The sequence below is a fragment of the Balaenoptera ricei genome, chromosome 1 (genome assembly GCF_028023285.1).
Source record: "Balaenoptera ricei isolate mBalRic1 chromosome 1, mBalRic1.hap2, whole genome shotgun sequence".
Classification (NCBI taxonomy): domain Eukaryota; kingdom Metazoa; phylum Chordata; class Mammalia; order Artiodactyla; family Balaenopteridae; genus Balaenoptera; species Balaenoptera ricei.
In genome coordinates, this window is record NC_082639.1 from 17,569,798 (window position 1) to 17,587,751 (window position 17,954).

At 51.1% G+C, this 17,954-nt stretch overlaps 3 protein-coding genes across 3 annotated transcripts; all 3 read left to right on the forward strand.

Moving 5' to 3' along the window:
• Positions 1-3,778: 3,778 nt before the first annotated feature.
• On the forward strand, positions 3,779-6,733 carry C1QA (complement C1q A chain). The gene is made up of 3 exons (XM_059895522.1): positions 3,779-3,817; positions 4,766-4,935; positions 5,987-6,733. Exons 2-3 carry the CDS (start codon positions 4,773-4,775, stop codon positions 6,559-6,561), a joined length of 738 nt encoding a protein of 245 aa, XP_059751505.1. The 5' UTR covers positions 3,779-3,817; positions 4,766-4,772; the 3' UTR covers positions 6,562-6,733.
• A 3,324-nt stretch (positions 6,734-10,057) lies between these two features.
• On the forward strand, positions 10,058-14,824 carry C1QC (complement C1q C chain). Its single transcript, XM_059895533.1, has 3 exons — positions 10,058-10,163; positions 10,443-10,635; positions 13,988-14,824. Exons 2-3 carry the CDS (start codon positions 10,455-10,457, stop codon positions 14,542-14,544), a joined length of 738 nt encoding a protein of 245 aa, XP_059751516.1. The 5' UTR covers positions 10,058-10,163; positions 10,443-10,454; the 3' UTR covers positions 14,545-14,824.
• Positions 14,825-16,594: 1,770 nt separating this feature from the next.
• LOC132348201 (heterogeneous nuclear ribonucleoproteins A2/B1-like) lies at positions 16,595-17,659 on the forward strand. Its single transcript, XM_059895545.1, has one exon. The coding sequence runs from the start codon at positions 16,595-16,597 to the stop codon at positions 17,657-17,659; it is 1,065 nt and encodes a 354-aa protein (XP_059751528.1).
• The last annotated feature ends 295 nt before the right edge of the window (positions 17,660-17,954 follow it).

Genomic DNA, 17,954 nt, shown 5'->3' on the forward strand with positions numbered 1-17,954 from the left:
TTTGAGGGAGAGGGAGTGGAAGAGGGAGGTGGGGGGCAGTGGATAGGACAGGAAGGAATATCCACGTCAACTCCGTGTCCCCTTCTTGGTGTTCAAACAGTACAACAGGGATTTGAGCACATCCATTCACAGGGTGGCACAAGGAGGAGGGTTGTACGCGAATGTTCTCAGCAGCTCTCTTCATCATTACCGAAAATATCCACGAACAGGAGAAGGGCTACACGAAGTGCACTGCCTGCACGCGTTGGAGTACTACTCAGCAATAAAACCGAACCGACACGAGCAATAAGACAGCCGAATCTCACAAGCATGTGAAATGAAAGAAGCCAGACACAAAAGACACACACTGAACAATTCTATTTACGTGAAGTTCAAGAACAGGCAGAAATAACCCATGGTGAGAGAAGTCGAAACGCTGGTCACATTGCGGGGAGGGGGGAGTACAGTTGTCCCTCAGTATCTGCAGGAGATTGGTTCCAGGACACCCCTGTATCCCCTCGGAGACCCAAATCCAAGGATGTTCAAGTCCCTTCTATAAAATGGAGAAGTATTTGCATATAACCTACCCACATCCTCCCCTATACTATAAATCCTTTCTAGATTACTTATAATACCTAATACAATGTAAATGCTATGTAGATAGTTGTAAATACTATGTAAATAGTTGCCAGCGCAAGGCAAATTCAAGTTTTGCTTTTTGGGGACTCTGGAATTTTTTTCAAATATTTTTGATCTGCGGTTGGTGGAATCTGTGGATGCAGAACCCTCGGACGCTGAGGGCTGACTGTACTACAAGGGGCACGAGAAAACTTGCTGGGGTGATGGAAATGTTCTGTATTTTGATCTGGGTGGTGGTAAAGGATATCTTCATTTACATGAGAAGCCATTGAACAGGGCACTTAAGATTTGTGCATTTTACCGTATGTAAATTATACCTCAATGTTTTTTGATTAAAAGAAAGGAATACAAGAACTTCAGAGTTACATTATATGCACATTTGACTATCTGTATTTTGCCTAGTAAAATTCAGAGTGAGAAAGAGCTAATGATACCAATGAAAATAAGGTAAGGGACGCTGCCCATCACTCCAGACCCTCAAGGAGCCTATTCTGGAGCGTTTTCCTGCGGTCCCCACGTCTGCCTCAAATCCAGAGCCTCTCGTGGTCTAAATGCCTCACCACTGAGTACAACTCTAAACCTTAAATATTGAATTTCTTTCTTTCTTTTTTTTTTTTTTGAAATAGGAGGTATATATTAGCCAACTGATACGCAACTGAAGAACAAGAAATCTGTTCTGATGTCAAAGCTAAAAGTGACAGCATAGAAGTATCCCGAAATGGTAATACAGTCTCCAACATGGCGCTTTCCTAAGAATTTCTTCCAAGGGTAATACTGACCATTTACAATTATTGCCTTATAGGCTGATTTTGGACCCCAGCCCTTGAGTGAGATGTGACTCCACCATAAGGAATTTGAGTAATTTAGAAATTATTTTTCTGGTTATTCCTTAGACCCTTGGCTATACTGTGGGATGGGGCCCCTGGATCCTGACCTCACAAGCATGACAAGGGGTTTCCTCTCATCCCTATATCTCCTACCTCCCCTCCAAGAGCCTGAGCTCTGGAGAAAAGGAAGAGAAAGCCATCCCCTCTGATTGAAGGTGTCCCAGCTGTGACATTCACAGGGCTATTGCCAACCCATTACTTTTCACATTAATGATATGTTTATTACTATCGATGTCTTTTATTTCTTGGGAAGTGTTTATACTCTTGTAACAGCCTGATAAGTGAAATCATCCAACACTTGGAAATAAGGCAAATAGATAACTGGTGTCCTTTCAAAGTCAAATTCGAGTAGTGTCTAACAAGCCTTCCTAAGGATCATCTGACACTCCAGGGGAATGTCACTTTGCTTGACTTATTACTTACTATTGATTAGGGCCCAGGCTCTATAAAGATAGCTGTTAGCTGGTACAAAACTGATAAGTTGCCAATTATTTTTGTCTGGTAGAGATGCAAATGATTTCTTTCTAATACAGAAGATAGCCCCAACGTTAGGATTTTATTGCCCTATAGAACATTAACCAGTTTTGTATGTAACTTAGCAACCTTATGAATATTCCAGAATTCTTGGTTTTTCGGTTATTGTTGTTTTTGTTTTTACTGAATCTTTTTTACCATATATAGGTATATATAAATTTTTTTCTCATATCCTTCATTGCACTAGCTTTGTTCCTTCATTTATAAGCTACAAAGAAAATTCACATGAGCTCACTATGTATTTCTATATGAATTGTGTATTTAATATTTTGAAAACTACATTTTGAGAAGCCTTTCACAGTATTTGTTTTTCCCTCATGCCACCTCTGCCGTTCTCTGCTTCCCACCACTCTCTCATCTTGAGAAAGTGAGGCTCAGAGAGGTTAGGTAACTTGCCCAAGGTCACACAGATATTATTCATAATGATGACTTATTTTAATGTGGTGTTTGACAGTGTAAACTTCCTCATATATTCATATAATCCCTTGACAGCTCACCGAGGGGACTGTATCATCCCCATTTTACAGATAAAGAAACTGAGGTCTGGAAAAGTGATGTGGCTTGCCCAAGGTCATAGAGAAATTCTAGTTCCCCTAAGCCCCTGAATCCTGGGGAGCAGTAGAGGGTCTGGCAGGAGGAGCTCTGGGTCCCCACCCTTAAACCAGAGCATCCCCGTCTAGATTTGTTGTATATATATTGTATGTCACACAAGATTGCAAATGAAAAAGGAGTCCCAAAGGCTTGAAAACCCTGGCCCTAGACTGTCTTCACCTGCCCAGGTACAATAGCCCTCCCTCTTCCCCTCCTCCTCTTCCTCTCCTCCTCCCTCTGGAAAGCAAAACAAAACATCAACAACGACAAAAAACATGGTCATGGGAAGAAACAGAAAGACATGGTCAGCCCAGGCCTGAACACATTGGTCTCCAGTCTGGAGGAGACAGAATCACTCAATCTAAAGAAAAACATTCTCCGGGTCCAGGCTGTCAATGACAAAGTGAGCTGTGCTGACGGGTAGTGAGCACCCCGTCAGTGAGAGTGAGTAAGGCTAGATGATCCATCCAAATGTTAACAGCAATTCTCTAGATGGGCTTTTGTCGCTGATTTTTAAATGTTGATAAAAGCTAATTATTAAGTGGTCACCATGTGTCCACTGTTTTGTATATGTATTATGTCATTAAAACTTTATAATATTCGACAAGGTAGAATCTGTTGTTTCCAATTTACGAACAAACAAACTGAGACCCCAGGAGGTCAAGTATCTGTCCAAGGACATGCAGCTAGGAAGTGGCAGGTCTAGGAAGTTGATTACTGAGCTTCCCATTACTACTGCACTGTTCTTCTTTCTTCTGTATTTCTGTATTTCCAAGCTTTGGCAATGAATACATGCTGCTTTCATAATCATGAAAAAGTCTTACAAGTTACTGATTTTGTAAAGGTTCCTTCTGCCCTGATGTTCTAGGCCTCTATGGGTCTCACAGCCCTGCCCAGTATCCCCACCACGGCCCCCCCGGCAGACTCCCGGCTTGCTGTCCCTGTCCCCACACCATCTGTGGCTGGGGTAGGATGTCCCATGTCCCAGTCTTGCTGAGGTCTGCTCAAAATGTCCCTTGCAGGCCTGTGACCCTAGGGCAACACTGGGGGCAGTTCCAGGGAAGGAGAAAGGGAAGTGGGAAGGGATGTGAAAGTTGGCCACAGGCCAGCACCGCCCTGCTGGCTGTCCCACAGGGGTCCCTGGGTGAAGGGACGCGAGTATCCAGTGCGTTGACGACCAGACGCAGGTGAGGCCAGCGCTTGACAGGGAGGGAGCTGTAAAGTTCAGGGAACCAGGAGGGGTGGCCCAGGAGGCTGGACCGGGCAGGGAGGGAGGGAGAGCTCTGCTGGCTGGTTCTGTACCAGGACAGTGTTGCGGGGGTGGGGGGGTGGGGGGAAACGACCCTGATCTAGGACCCAGAATGAGTGAGTGGGGGGACCTTAACTCCAGGGGCTTGGGGGAGGGGGGAGGTAGTGACAGACCCATCAGCTGTAACCAAAGTTCCTGGGTCCTGCCCGCCCGCCCCCAAAACACAAGAAGCTGGGAAAAGGCTGTGGGTGTCACAGCCCAGCAGAGGGGTCCCACGAAGGGATAGTGGGTGGCAGTCAGCCCTCTGTCCTCCAGTGGGTGCTGAAAGGGGCCGAGTGTGTGGAGGAGGGAGCAGACGTGTGCGTCAGGTGTTTGTGAATTCAGGTATCTATGCGCAGCTCTGCCATCTGGGTGAGAGGGTGTAAATTAAACGGGGAGCAGGCACTCAATAAATATTTGTTCAGTCATCTGTAGGAGTGTATGACTGTGTGTGTCCAGGTGAGTGCGGGGGGGGGGGGGATGTCAGTTTGGGTGTCAGTTTGTGTGTCCAGGAGTGTGTGGTGGACTTTTGACTTTGCTTATTGTGTCGTGTAGGTGCGTGAGCAAAAAGCTGTGTTCGTGTGTCTGAGTGTGTAACTATATGGGTATGTTCAGTTGCATGTGTGTATCTGTGTGAGTTTGTGGTTCTGTGTGTGTGTTTGGGGTCCCTGGAGCTGGATGGAGGGTGGACATTGAAGGCCCTCGAGGAGGTGTGTGTGCAATGGTCGGGGAGATGATATATATAGATAGACAGAATTGGGCGGGGTTGGGGGGTTCAAGTGTGGGTGTTGGGTGTGCGTGAGTGTGTGATGTCCAGCCTGTCCAGGCCCTGCCCGTGTCTCCACAGTGACACCATGGAAGCCCCCTGGGGCTGGCTGGTGATCGGTGTGCTGGCCATATCCCTGGCCTCTTCGGTGACCCAGGACGTTTGCCGAGCACAGGATGGGAGGGACGGGGCCGCAGGAATACCCGGCCGACCCGGACGGCCAGGCCTCAAGGGGGAGCGAGGGGAGCAGGGTAAGCCCTCCCTCTGGACCCCAGCCCCTCATCCCTGGGCTTCGCCTGGCCACCAGGGTGGAGGCTTGGGACGGCACTGAGAAACAGGAGTCCACCTGGGCCCACACATGAAGCCTCTCCAGTCTGCACTTGGTCCCAGGGGCTGAGGGGGGCCTATCCTTCTTCCAAGGCCGTGTCCACAGGCCCCAGTGGCCTCTCTGTATCCCCTTTACTGCCCGGGTCCTCTTTCTTTGGCCTCACCTTCCTCCTCTGGACAGTGGGTCACTGCAAGCAATGAATATGAAAGGTCCCAAAGCTGTGTTCAGTCCTTGGCCTTTGTTCAGTTACCAGAAAGATTAATGCCCTTGGCTTTAGACTCAGGAGCCCTTGTCTTGCTGTGTGACCTTGAGCGACTTACTGATCTCTGAGACTCAGTTTCCTCATCTGTAAAATGGAGAAATAACCCCACCCAGCACATCGAGAGGGATCAATTCATGGCAACTATCTTTTTTGCTTCCAGCTTCCCCCTTCCCTGCCCCTTCAGGCTTCAGAAACTCTCATGTTCTAGAAAAAAAGGCTAAGGGTGAAGGGAAAGGGAGGAGGGCACGACCAGAGCAGGAAAGGAAAGTCTCATGTAATCGCCCTGAGCCTCCCAGTCCGTAGCAGACCAGAAAGATCTGCATAGGCATTTGCAAACCATCTGCACACAGGCGTCCTACATGTAGTCCCTGAACCTGAAGAAGTCAAGGTCAGTGCCCTGGGGGGAGTGTGGAGTGCAAGGCTGTGGGCAGGAGTACCGTGAAGCCAGTGGACTGCTTTTCCCAGAACCTGACACTCCCAAGTGCCTGCTCACATTTCTCTCCATTTTACAGATAAAGAAGCTGAGGCTCAGAGAGGTTGAGACACGTGCCCAAGGTCACCCACAGCCAGTCAGAATCAATGTCTTGAAGGCCCAGACACTCCCCCTATCCTCTATCCCACAGCCGTCCGGGGTCCCAGCCACCTCCCTGAGGTCTGGAGGACACTAGACCAATTGGGACTCTCACTCCCAATCTGGCCTTTCTCCCCACAGGGGCCCCTGGTATCCGGACAGGCGTCCGTGGCCTTAAAGGAGACCAGGGAGAGCCTGGGCCCCCTGGAAAACCTGGCAGAATGGGCTACCCAGGGCCCAGCGGCCCCCTGGGGCCCCCTGGCCTCCCAGGGTTGAAGGGCATCAAGGGCAACCCAGGAAACGTCCAGGACCAGCTGCAGCCGGCCTTCTCAGCCGTGAGACGGAACCCTCCGATGGGCGGCAACGTGGTCATCTTTGACACGGTCATCACCAACCAGGACAGCCCATACCAGAGCCACTCGGGCCGGTTCATCTGCACTGTGCCGGGTTACTACTACTTCACCTTCCAGGTGGTGTCCAAGTGGGACATCTGCCTGTCCATCGTGTCCTTTGGGAGGGGCCAAGTCCAGCATTCCTTGGGCTTCTGTGACACCAACAGCAAAGGAATCTTCCAGGTGGTGTCCGGTGGTACGGTGTTCCAGCTCCAGCAGGGAGACCAGGTCTGGATTGAAAAAGACCCCAATAAGGGCCGCATTTACCAGGGTTCAGAGGCCGACAGCATCTTTAGCGGCTTCCTCATCTTCCCATCCACCTGAGCCCCTCCCCACCATGGCCTCCGCTTCCTGCTGTGTGACCCTGGCCCACTCACTCCACCTTTCTGGTGTCTATGCACTACTCTGTAAAGTCGGGGTGCTGTTGCTTTAGCTGCCTGAAGGAAGATCATTTCTTGGAACTCTTCCTGGAATAAATACCTGAGTCCATGTCTGCTGACCTTGAAGTTCAGTTGCTACCCTGGTCATTGGGAGGGAGGCTTAAGAATGACTACAATTATTGAGTGCTTACAGGCCAGGCCTGCATTTAATATTTTACAATAAATATTTAGCAGGTCCTGGGAGCCTCATCGACCTGGGCTCAAATCCTGGGCCACCATTTACTTACTAGTTGTACAATTATGTGCATTTTATGTTACTTCAGTGAATCTCAGTTTCCTTATCTGTAAAGTGGGAATACTAATTGCACCTTCCTCAAAGGGTTGTTGGGAGGATTAAATGACTTAATATATGAAAATTACAGAGGAGTGCCTTGTGCATAGTAAGGGTTACATACGTTTTAGCCTTAATTATATTTTGTTTAATCTTTACAGTTGAGCTCTGAGGTGGGTATTATGACCCTATTTTACAGAAAATGAAACTGAGGCTAGGGGGCTGGGACAAACTTAAAGCCCAAGGTTAGTGTGTAAGGGGAGAAGCTGGGGTTTGACTCCAAGTCTTACTGACACCCAAGCCTGTGTGTCTACCTACTACCCTAGCCAGCCTCCACAGACACACGCCTGACAATTGACACGTGTCATTTCCAACGCTCAACCAGAAAGGCAGATCCAAGGGCATCCAGAAGTCTTCCTGAAGCCAGGTTTCCCGAGGCCAGCGCTGGACTTCTACCCCGGCAGGCACAGAGGCTGGGGCTGGGTATCCCACCTGGGCTGGGGACTGGGAGGGTCTGGAATGTTTGTGGTGCATTCCCAGGGTCCCACTTAGCCTGTCTGGGTGCTGCTCAGAAGCAAAAAGCCCCACTATGCCCTCCGTATGTGAGAAAAGTAAGGCGACCAGAAGTTCAGTCCTGAAAATGTCCAGCGTCCTGTGCTTTTTCCCAAAGAAAGCCGATTTTACCTTTGTGCTGCACACATTCACGTATGCACACACATGCACAAGAATACACATCACACTTGCACACACACCTCCTGAGATGCACGTGGACCCACATTCCTGGACCAAGACTCGTCTACTCCTCACCCACACACCCACTCCCTGAGACCCACCGGGTGCACCCCTGGATGCACTACTTACGCCTCCAGACCCACAGACGCACTCAAGGATACACATGCGTCATACCCGTGCACACCCACCTCGTACACCCATGTGCCCCCATCAACCATCAGTAGTGCTCTCACACACACGTGTTCCAGACACACCCCTGACACGAAGGTGCACACACCCTCCTCTCCCTCTGACATGCATGTGCCTTAGAAACGCCTGTGATCTCCAAGTCCTCACGTACCCACCACCTCCACGCCCGCCTTCCCCACACACTCAAGACCCACTTTGGGGGGAGGCCCAGGCCCATCAACAGCCTTCGGGGGTCAGGAAGAAGAGAGTAAAGCTCTGCAGCCCCAGAGCAGTTCTGGACTCCTCAGCCCCCTTTGGGCCTCCACTCCGCCCCGATTCTCCCCCTGCCCACCCAGAACACACACACCCACGGACTGGGAAGAGAAACAGATCTGTGAGCACCTACTGTGTGCTAGACATTTTATAACCATGGATGCATTTAATCCCAACAAAATCGATGAGGACCCTGAGGCTCACAGAAAGGAGACATCTACCCAAGGTCACACTGCCAGAAAGTGGCAGGGCCTGAATTTGAACCAGGTTTGCCTGACCCCAAAGTGAAGGGCTTCTTTCATTGCAACAGGGCTCAAAGACAATGTCAGGGGTAGGGGGCCCGTAAGAAGCTGGAGAGGCCAGGCTATAGAAGTGGCGGTGCAGGGAGTGCCCCGCTGCTTCTTACCCTAAATTCCACCCATACCCACCCCTCTTTGCAGAGGCAAATCACTTGCCCCTCTGGAAGGAGGGGACCCAGCCGCAACCCAGGCGGGCGGGGCAGGGGCGGGCTGAGCGCAGGCTGAGGCTGCCACCTGCTGGAGAAGCCAGACCCGGGCGCGAAGGAGGTGAGGACTGAAGATGGGAGAGAGGCCTGGGTGCCATCGGCCGGGTCCCCCGCCCCGCATAATGCTGTGTCCGTCATTTCTGCTCTCTCCAGCCTTCCACCCACCTGGGAATTCCAGGGCCAAGTACATTCACGTTCTTGCTCTTGTTGCACACTCTGCAGCCCTGTGCCAGAGGGTGGAGAGCCAGCTGGGGAGACTGAGGCCCTGAGGGTCACCCAGCAAAGCAGGGGCAGGGCTCGGAACTCTGCTCATGGCTGGCACAGGGCTAAGCACTGTGTATGCGTTAGCACTGCCCTGCATGGAAGCTACTGGAAACCCTCATTTACAGAGGAGAAATCAGTGATCGGGGAGGTCAAACCACTCACTCACATGGGTGGCAGGAGTGGAATCAGGGTTGGAACCCTCCACTGCCCATCACCTCCTTCCTCTCCGGAATCTCATGTGAGGAGAAGAAAGAGAGGAGGGGCCTCTCTCAGCTCTGCCAGCCTGGCCTCGACTGGCAACCCCTCACTAGCCATAATAGGCTCTGAGACGAGAGGCCAGGGATGGAGGTGAGGGAGGGGGTGCTGGCAGGGAAGGTGGGATCATCAGGGGCCCCAGCAAAGGAAGAGGCACCAATATGAAAAGCCTGGTCCTCCCCCACCACCCAGTATACAGATGGGATGACTGAGACCTAGGGGCCAGTGGTTTGCTGAAGGCCTCGGGGCCAGGGAGTGGCGGGGCTGGAAGGAGAACCCAAGGCCGCTGACTTTGTAGCCAGAGGAATCTGTCGGCCACAGCAGGCTGCCTGCTGTCAAAGTTTGCCCTGGATGTCCACCCCCAAGTAAGGCAAATGGGAGGGGACATATGGAAGTCTCTAGAATAAGACCTGTCACTTCACAAGTGCATATGAGGCTTGTTTCTGAGGGCAGCTAAGCAGAGGGGTCAGAACAAGGCTTTGGACCCAAGAAACCATTCACTAAGTGACTTTGGGCAAGGGTTTTCACTTTCCTCAGCCTCAGTTTCCTCATCTATACAGGGGGAATTATAACTTCCCCCTAGGGATCTTGTGAAACAACGGGGTCTCAGGCACAGTAAATGGCAACAAACAGGGATGGGCATTAGCTGGGCTGAACTTGACTCTAGGGGAAGTCTGCCCAGGCGGCTGATGTTTACACGCACACACACATATACGCACCCTTCAGCAGACCCGGGGCAGCGGACATTTCCTCATTTCAGACACTCATGACCTGGAGGTGGAAGGACACAGGGACATCACTGCGGTCAGCCTGGCTCAGCACCCAAGAGAAAGTATTGAGTCAGGAAAAATTATGGGAAAGGGGATGTGGTACTGGGGAGAGGAGGGGAGGGAACAGCGCAGTCTGCCCAGGCCCTTCTTGCTGTGTCCACGCTGACACAGTGTCCTCCTGCCTTGGAGAGGGGAAGCAGATCTGAGGACATCTCTGTGACCAGACCAGAAACCTCCCACCTGTCCAGGTGAGGGCAAATGGCAGCTTTTCCCCGCTGCCACTTCCTGAAACGTGGCCCCAGGGACAGCCTGATTTGTGAGAGGAAGGAGGGTCCCCATCTCCGCTAAGCCGGGGCCTGAGCTTGAAGAAGAGGCCCCATTCCCCATCCACTGTGCGGTCCCAAGGGGCGAGGGGCCGGGGAAGGGAGGTCAGCTCCTGCGGGCTGAGAAGGACGACTCCTGGGGAGAGAGAGGGTGAGGAGGGCAGGCCGGGGGCTGGGGGACAACTCAGCTCTCTCCCCATCCAGCTCCTTCCCCAAATGGACATGGGGTCCAGCTCCTGGCCCCAACTTGTACCAAACCTGCTGCTGCTCTTGCTGGCACTGCCGCGTGGGGGCCAAGCCGGCACAAACTGCTATGGGATCGCCGGGATGCCGGGCCTTCCCGGGGCCCCAGGGAAGGATGGGTATGACGGATTGCCAGGGCCCAAGGGTGAACCAGGTGAGTCTGCTGGCCTGCTGGGGAGGGGTCACCTAGGGCCTGGGGGCAGGAGTCGGAAGTGTCCATCTGGGGCTGACTCTGGGGAAGGTGGACAGCTGCTTGATGGAGAGGAGTGTGGTCCCTCTGGCCACGCCTGCTCCCAGGGCAGAGTCTTAGCTCTTGTGGCAGGTCTATCCCCTCTCCCCCTCAGAGCCCAGGCTCCTCAGTTTCCCCATCTGATAACGGGGAGAGAACAAGAGCACCTGCCCTAGAAGGTGGCAGGGAGGATCACGGAAGACGATCCAGGTGAAAGCCTTTGGCAAACCCTAAAACGCTCTGCTACTATTGTATTCCAACCCCTCCACGACTTGCCCTGCAACATGGACCCCAGTGACTGTATACAATGCCCAGGTGGCCAGGGTTCAAGTACCAGCCCCACCACTTCCCACTGTGTGAACTTGCACAAGCTACATAACCTCCCAGTGCCTCAGTTTCCTCATCTGTAAAATGGGGAGATGGTAGTACCTACTGCACAGGGGTGCTGTGATGATTAATAAAATTAAATATAAAACAGTACTAGCACGTGGTAGGTATCAGTAAGTGTGGGCTATGGTTGTTACTGCTGTTGTCATCTTTGTTTTTATCAGAGATGTGTGCTCCCATCACTCCCTAGGATTCTGGGTAGTTGGAGGGGTAGGGAGTAAGGAGTCAGGATCCCAGTCACAGAATCTTCTGTCGGAGATTCACGGGCAAGCCCTAGCACAAGTGAAAAGGGCTGAGGACGTGAACGGGCACTAGTGTTGGGTGAGAACTGGAGTCTGCTGGTGACTTGTCTGGGAGTAGGTGCACATCTGGGGGTGGAATGTGTCCAGAGTGCGCATGAGGGAGGCTGGGGTGTGGCTGGGCAGAGGTGACAGGGGTGGCAGAGGCACTGGGCGAGGGAGGCCAGTGGAGGGGAATGTCCTTAGGAATTTCCCACTGTCATCTTCCCTCCTGGCAATAGAGTGGAATTGTACCAACATTCCAGAAGGAATTCTCCAATTCAGGATGAATCAAATGAAGCCCCCAGGTCTGCCATTTTTCCAGGACCCTGTACTTCACAGCTGTCTCTGGCCATCTCACTGTGTGGGATGGCTGATGGACACCAATTTTTTTTTATATAAATTTATTTTTTTTAATTTATTTATTTTTGGCTGCTTTGGGTCTTCACTGCTGTGCGCGGGCTTTCTCTAGTTTCAGAGAGCAGGGGCTACTCTTTGTTGAGGTGCGCGGGCTTCTCATTGCAGTGGCTTCTCTTGTTGCGGAGCATGGGCTCTAGGCACGTGGGCTTCAGTAGTTGTGGCTCACAGGCTTAGTTGCTCCGCAGCATGTGGGATCTTCCCAGACCAGGGATCCAACCCGTGTCCCCTGCACTGGCAGGTGGATTCGCCACCACTGCGCCACCAGGGAAGCCCCGGACACGAATTTTTAGCTCCTAATTTGTGCCAGGCACAGTTCCAAGTGCTCTATGTATATTCATCTCATGAGGTAGATAAAATTAACTCTATTTTACAAATGAGAAAACTGAGGCCAAAATCCTTTGAAGGAACGATTTACTCCCATTTTACAAATGTCAAAGCTGAGGTTCAGAGAGATAGAGCAACTTGCCCGAAGTCACACACTGAAATCCTGTCCAACTTCCAAGGCCATGCCCTTAACCGCTACCCTGCACTGCCTCTCAGGCCCCCTCCCCACTGCCGTATCCCACCCCTCCCTAGCTGGTTGCTGGAAGTCAACCTGAAGCATGAGACCCAGCCCTGCTTAACATAGCTGACAGCCATCACCGAGACCTGACATTACTGAGCACTGCCTATGAGGTGCTCGGTACGTGCATTCTCCCACCCCACTCTGCCAGCAGCTCTGTGGGATCCGTTCTATTATGCCCTTATCTCAACTGGGCAAACAGAGGCTCTGGGAGGGGAGATCACCTGCCCGGGATCACGTGGCCTGACGCTTAGGTCTGCTGGGTTCTGATTCCCCACTCCTAACCCTGGGATCTAAAAGGCTCACAAGCTGCAGAAGATCCATCACAGTAGGTCTGCACAGACACCCACCCCAAAGGAAGTCGGAGGAGGAAGCAGCCACAGGGGCCAGCAGGGGTGGTCAGAGAGGGCTTCTTGGAAGAGGAGACTGGAGCCAGGCCCTAAAAGATGAGTATGGTTTGGACAAGGGGAGAAGCTCTTAGGGGCTCAGATAATTAAGGCGGTAACAAGAGTCAGACACTGACTGGGACTAGCCAGACTTGACTGTGAGTCCTGACTCCACCTCCTACCAGCTGCATGGCCTTGGGCAAGTTTCTGACCTCAGTTTCCTCATATGTAACATGAAGTAAGTTGAACCAGGCCAGTTGTCATAGGGGTTGAATTGGGCTGAGTGGGGCTGGGGGAGCTGGGGAAAGGCAGCTTCTGTGGTTCCATCCGGTGGATCCCATGTGCTAAGCTGGCCTGTGCCTGGGTGGTTCCAGCTCAGAAATGGAAACAGGTTTTGTGGGGCTCTGAATCTCATAATATGTTGAGGATCCTCTTTGAGAAAAGTAATACAGAATTTGATGCGGGGGAGGGGGGAGGTTTCACAAATCTACACATGCTACAAAATTGTTTTAGAACTATAAACACACAAATAATGCATGTAAAAGTGGAGCTCTGTGGATCCTACAAAGGTTAATTTCTTGGTTTTGATTTCGTACTTTCGTTATGTAAGATCGGGGACAACTAGGTAAAGGGTACATGAGACTTCCTTGTCCTTTTTTTTTTTTTGCAACATCCTGTGAATCTGTAATTATTTCAACATAAAAAGTTGAAAAAATTATAAATATAAAATTATGCAAAGGGTCTTGAAGGGGCCAGTGCAAGTAAATGGGGCCCAAAGCTTAAGTTTTATGACCTTTCCAGGAAATCTGCCTCTGACGAATCTTCTGATTTTTGTCAAGAAAAACTAAGAACCTAGACTTTTAGTTGAGGAGTTATCTGAGGCCGCATGCTCTCCGTGGGCTGACAGTCGTGGCCTCTGGCACGCTCTCTGAGATGCGGCCCAGCTCTGCCACCTCCTGAGCTGGCTGGTCCTACCCTCCTCTCCATCACAAACATGGAAACTGAGGCCGAGACGAGGCCGTGCTGTAGCCAAGGTCAGAGGGCAAGACCATGGGGAGGCAGGATTTGAACCAGGGTCTCTCTCCCCTCTTCTCCCTGCACACTGCTTGCAGGTGAATAGGCCACCCTCTGGGGGAAAGAGAGTCCAGAGACCAAACCCTGGTGACATGTCCCCTGGAGGATAGCCCTGTCCCTCTTCCCTGTCCCCTGCCCCATCACTTCCTTCCCACCTGCTCTCTCCCCAGGAATCCCAGCTATCCCTGGGACACGCGGACCCAAGGGTCAGAAGGGAGATCCTGGCACACCTGGCTATCCTGGGAAAAATGGTCCCATGGGAACCCCTGGAATTCCAGGGGCTCCCGGCAACATGGGACCCCCTGGGGACCCGGGCGATGAGGGCAGGTACAAGCAGAATCACCAGTCAGTATTCACTGTCACACGGCAGACAGTCCAGTTCCCGGCGCCCAACAGCCTGGTCAAGTTCAACTCGGTCATCACAAACCCGCAGGGGGATTACAACACAAACACTGGCAAGTTCACCTGCAAAGTTCCCGGCCTCTACTACTTTGTCTACTACACGTCACACACGGCCAACCTGTGTGTGCAGCTGTACCGCAGCGGTGTCAAGGTGACCACCTTCTGTGACCACATGTCCAACAGCAAGCAGGTCAGCTCAGGCGGTGTGCTGCTGCAGATGCAGGTGGGCGAGCAGGTGTGGCTGGCGGTCAACGACTACAACGGCATGGTGGGCACTGAGGGCTCCGACAGCGTCTTCTCCGGCTTCCTGCTCTTCCCTGACTAGGGCAGGCAGGCCTGCTCCGCTCCCCGGGGCCACCCCATCTCCCTCAGCTTCCCTGCAAGAACCCACTGGGCCACACATCCTTGCTCAGGTCATCTCGCCACCGGATGGACTCCTCCTCCAGGAAGCCCACCCTGCCCTCCTGCCCTGAGTTCTCTCCCTCCTCCAAGCTCCTTCAGGAGTCACTGCTTTGACACTTAACCAACACCTTCTGATACTGTCATTAGTGTTTTCCAAGTCTTGGAAGAGGCAGAGAGATACATGAATAAATAATTAAATCAAAGACTATGCACGGCTCCGAATCCTCACTGCCAATTCCCTAAGAAGTAGTTCCCTTCATCTTCCACTTTGCCCCTGCCACAGCCATCTGTGGGCTCCAGATTCAGGCATCTAGCTGGTGTTCAGTAAAGCTTGGTGCCAAGGTTGAGACGCTCAGCACCATTTGGCCATTTGGGAGAGAGATGGTCAAATGTGGCTGAAGGCTGCAAGGGGTCCCCAAGGGGCCATCTGCTGTCACTTGTTTGGGTGAGAGGCACTGCTGTCATTAAAGGTATTCGTGCTCACAGGTAAACGGGAGAGTGTTTGAATTCCCAGACCTATGTTGACCGACGTTGAGTTTTGGGAGCACCCATCACAAGAGGGGTTTGGGCTCAGGCAGGCCCAGGACAGATGAAGGCAAGATGTGCAATGAATTTGTGCTGAATTAATGAGTGAATTGGGGTGAATGAATGAATGAGTGAATAGTGGGTAAATGAATGACTAAAAGCAGAGGGAATGAATAAGTAAAAAAATCATAATAGTTAACATTTATTGAGCACTCACTATACACCAGGCATTATGCTAACGCATCTATTAAATGATTTAATATTCGTAATTGTGCTCTAGGTGGGCATGGATGGGTGAGGGAGAGAGTGAGAATCTGACTCCTGGATGTCTGATTTTCCCCGAATAACTGAGACTCTGGGGGCCCCCAGGAGACCATCCAAAACCACTACTGCCCACAAGCCATCAGGGTTTCTCTGTGAGACTCCTGAACAGTTGGGCCCAGCTGCCCCGATCCTTGTTGGAGGACCAGGAAGCCGGCCGTAAGCTGCTGCACTCTCGCTGCACTCACCATGAGAAGGGGTTGACAGTTCGGGTTCAAAAAGATAAAAAGTGTAACTTTCCTGTGCAGATTGAGGGTCCGGCCTCAGAGCCCAGTGAAACCCAAGGCTCACTCAGGCCAGGGAAAACCACCCCAGCCTGATTGGGCTCTCAGCTTGGTTCCAAAAGGCCCCACAAGGCCCCACAGAGCTCACAGAGGCATGAGATGGGCTGTAACAGCAGAGGCTGGAGCTCAGCTCTCCAACCACCGCCATCCACTTTGGCTCCTTTGTTCCTGAAGGAAGCTGTTTCACACCCCCATAGCTTTGCCCATGATGTTCCTTCATTCTGTAGAGCCCCCACCCGGCTCATACAAATCCTCTGTCCACTTAGATAATACACACTCAGCTGTCAGGAATCAACACAAAGATCACCTCCTCCATGAAGCCTTCTCTGATTCTCCCCTTCGTGTTCCCACAGGGTCCTCCACCGACTTGGACCACAGATTCATGACTTGTTAGAGCCCAGGTTCCCAAATCTGGGGATGCAACAAAATTACCTGCAGACTTATTTATAAAATTAAAAAAAACAGATTTCTGGACCCAAGCCTGTTACACAAAGGGGTTTGGGAAGGACTGCTATTTCCAGCAAGCTACAGGCTGTCTACATCTCAGGAGTGGGTCACAGGACAGCTCTTGGGACTAGGGGAACCTGCATTGACCTGTTTCACCAATCAGCCTATTCTGAAAAATTGAAAGTTGCTCAAGGTTGATTCAAGGGTGGCAGCGGCTCCAGAGGCAGCAGTGCCGGGTCCCCATGGAGGTGCTCCTAGAGCTGTTTTCCTGGAGCAGTGGAAGTTCTGACCGCAGGGTCAGGACCGATCAGGTTTGTGTTCTCACCATAGCGCAGGGGCCAGTTCGGTTCCTGTTCGTGCCCTGAGATCTCCCTCATCCCCCTGAGTTTCAGGAAAATGGCTGAAGCTAGTAAGCCCATGATGAAGAAAGCTCCAAAATCTGTTCCTTTGGAGAGGAATAAGAGAGAAAAGGAACAATTCCGTAAACTCTTTATTGGTGGCTTGAGCTCTGAAACCACAGAAGAAAGTCTGTGGAACTACTACCAGCAATGGGGATATCTTACAGACTGTGTGTTAATACGGGAACCTGTAAGCCAAAAATCAAGAAGATTTGGTTTTGTCACGTTTTCATCCATGGCTGAGGTTGATGCTGTCATGGCTGCCAGACCTCATTCCATTGATGGGAAAACGGTTACACCCAAACGTGCTGTCCCAAGAGAGGACTATGGAAAGCCGGGGGCTCTTGTCACTGTGAAGAAGCTGTTTGTTGGTGGAATTGCAGAAGATACTGAGGAACATCATCTTAGAGATTACTTTGAGAAATATGGAAAAATCAATGCCATTGAAATAATTACTGATGGGCAGTCAGGCAAGAAAAGAGGCTTTGGGTTTGTTGCTTTTGATGACCATGATCCCGTGGATAAGATTGTGTTGCAGAAAAATCATACCATCAATGGTCATCATGCAGAAGTAAGAAAGGCCTTGTCTAGACAAGAAATGCAAGAAGGCCAATGTTCTAGAAGTGGAAGAGGAAGAAACGCTGGTTTTGTATATTTTCATGGTGGTGGGGGAAAGTTTGGAGCAGGAAATTTTGGAGGAAGGAACTTTAGAGGAGGATCTGATGGATATGGAAGAGGACATACATTTGGGGATGGCTATCATGGGTCTGGAGGTGGCAATTTGGGGGTTAGCCCTGGTTATGGAGGAGGACGAGGAGGATATGATGGTGGATATGGCAACCAGGATGGGAGCTCCAGAGCTGGTTATGACAACTATGGAAGAAGAAATTATGGAAGTCAAAATTACAGTGATTTGGAGAATTATAAGCAGAAACCCTCTAAGTACGAATTACTGAAGAGTGGAAAACTTAGTGGCAGCAGGAACATGGGAGGATCATATAGTGGAGGAAACTATGGTCAAAGAGGCAGTGGAGGAAGAGGGGGTTATGGACAGACAAGATGATTGTGAGCTTCTTATTTGCCATGGGCTTGACTGTATAAATAGAGAATTACAGCCCAGAGGTAACAGAAGAGCTTTAGGTTATCGAAATAACAATGTTCAGGAAACCCTTATCTCAGTCATGCATAAATATGCAGTGATATGGCAGAAGACACCAGAGCAGGTACACAGAGCCATTTTGTGAGCGGACTCAGTTATGTAAGAACATTACCTTCCTGTGGAGGAAAGGCTATAAAAAATGCTTTTGAAACAGTTTCTTAGCTTTTGAATTGTTGTGTCTTTCCAGTGGTCTCTATAA

Coding starts and splice junctions, on each gene's coding strand:
- C1QA (XM_059895522.1), top strand. CDS start 4,773: ATGGAAGCCCCCTGGGGCTGGCTGGTGATCGGTGTGCTGGCCATATCC. Junction 4,936..5,986: donor GGGGGAGCGAGGGGAGCAGG/GTAAGCCCTCCC, acceptor TTCTCCCCACAG/GGGCCCCTGGTATCCGGACA.
- C1QC (XM_059895533.1), top strand. CDS start 10,455: ATGGACATGGGGTCCAGCTCCTGGCCCCAACTTGTACCAAACCTGCTG. Junction 10,636..13,987: donor AGGGCCCAAGGGTGAACCAG/GTGAGTCTGCTG, acceptor CTCTCTCCCCAG/GAATCCCAGCTATCCCTGGG.
- LOC132348201 (XM_059895545.1), top strand. CDS start 16,595: ATGGCTGAAGCTAGTAAGCCCATGATGAAGAAAGCTCCAAAATCTGTT.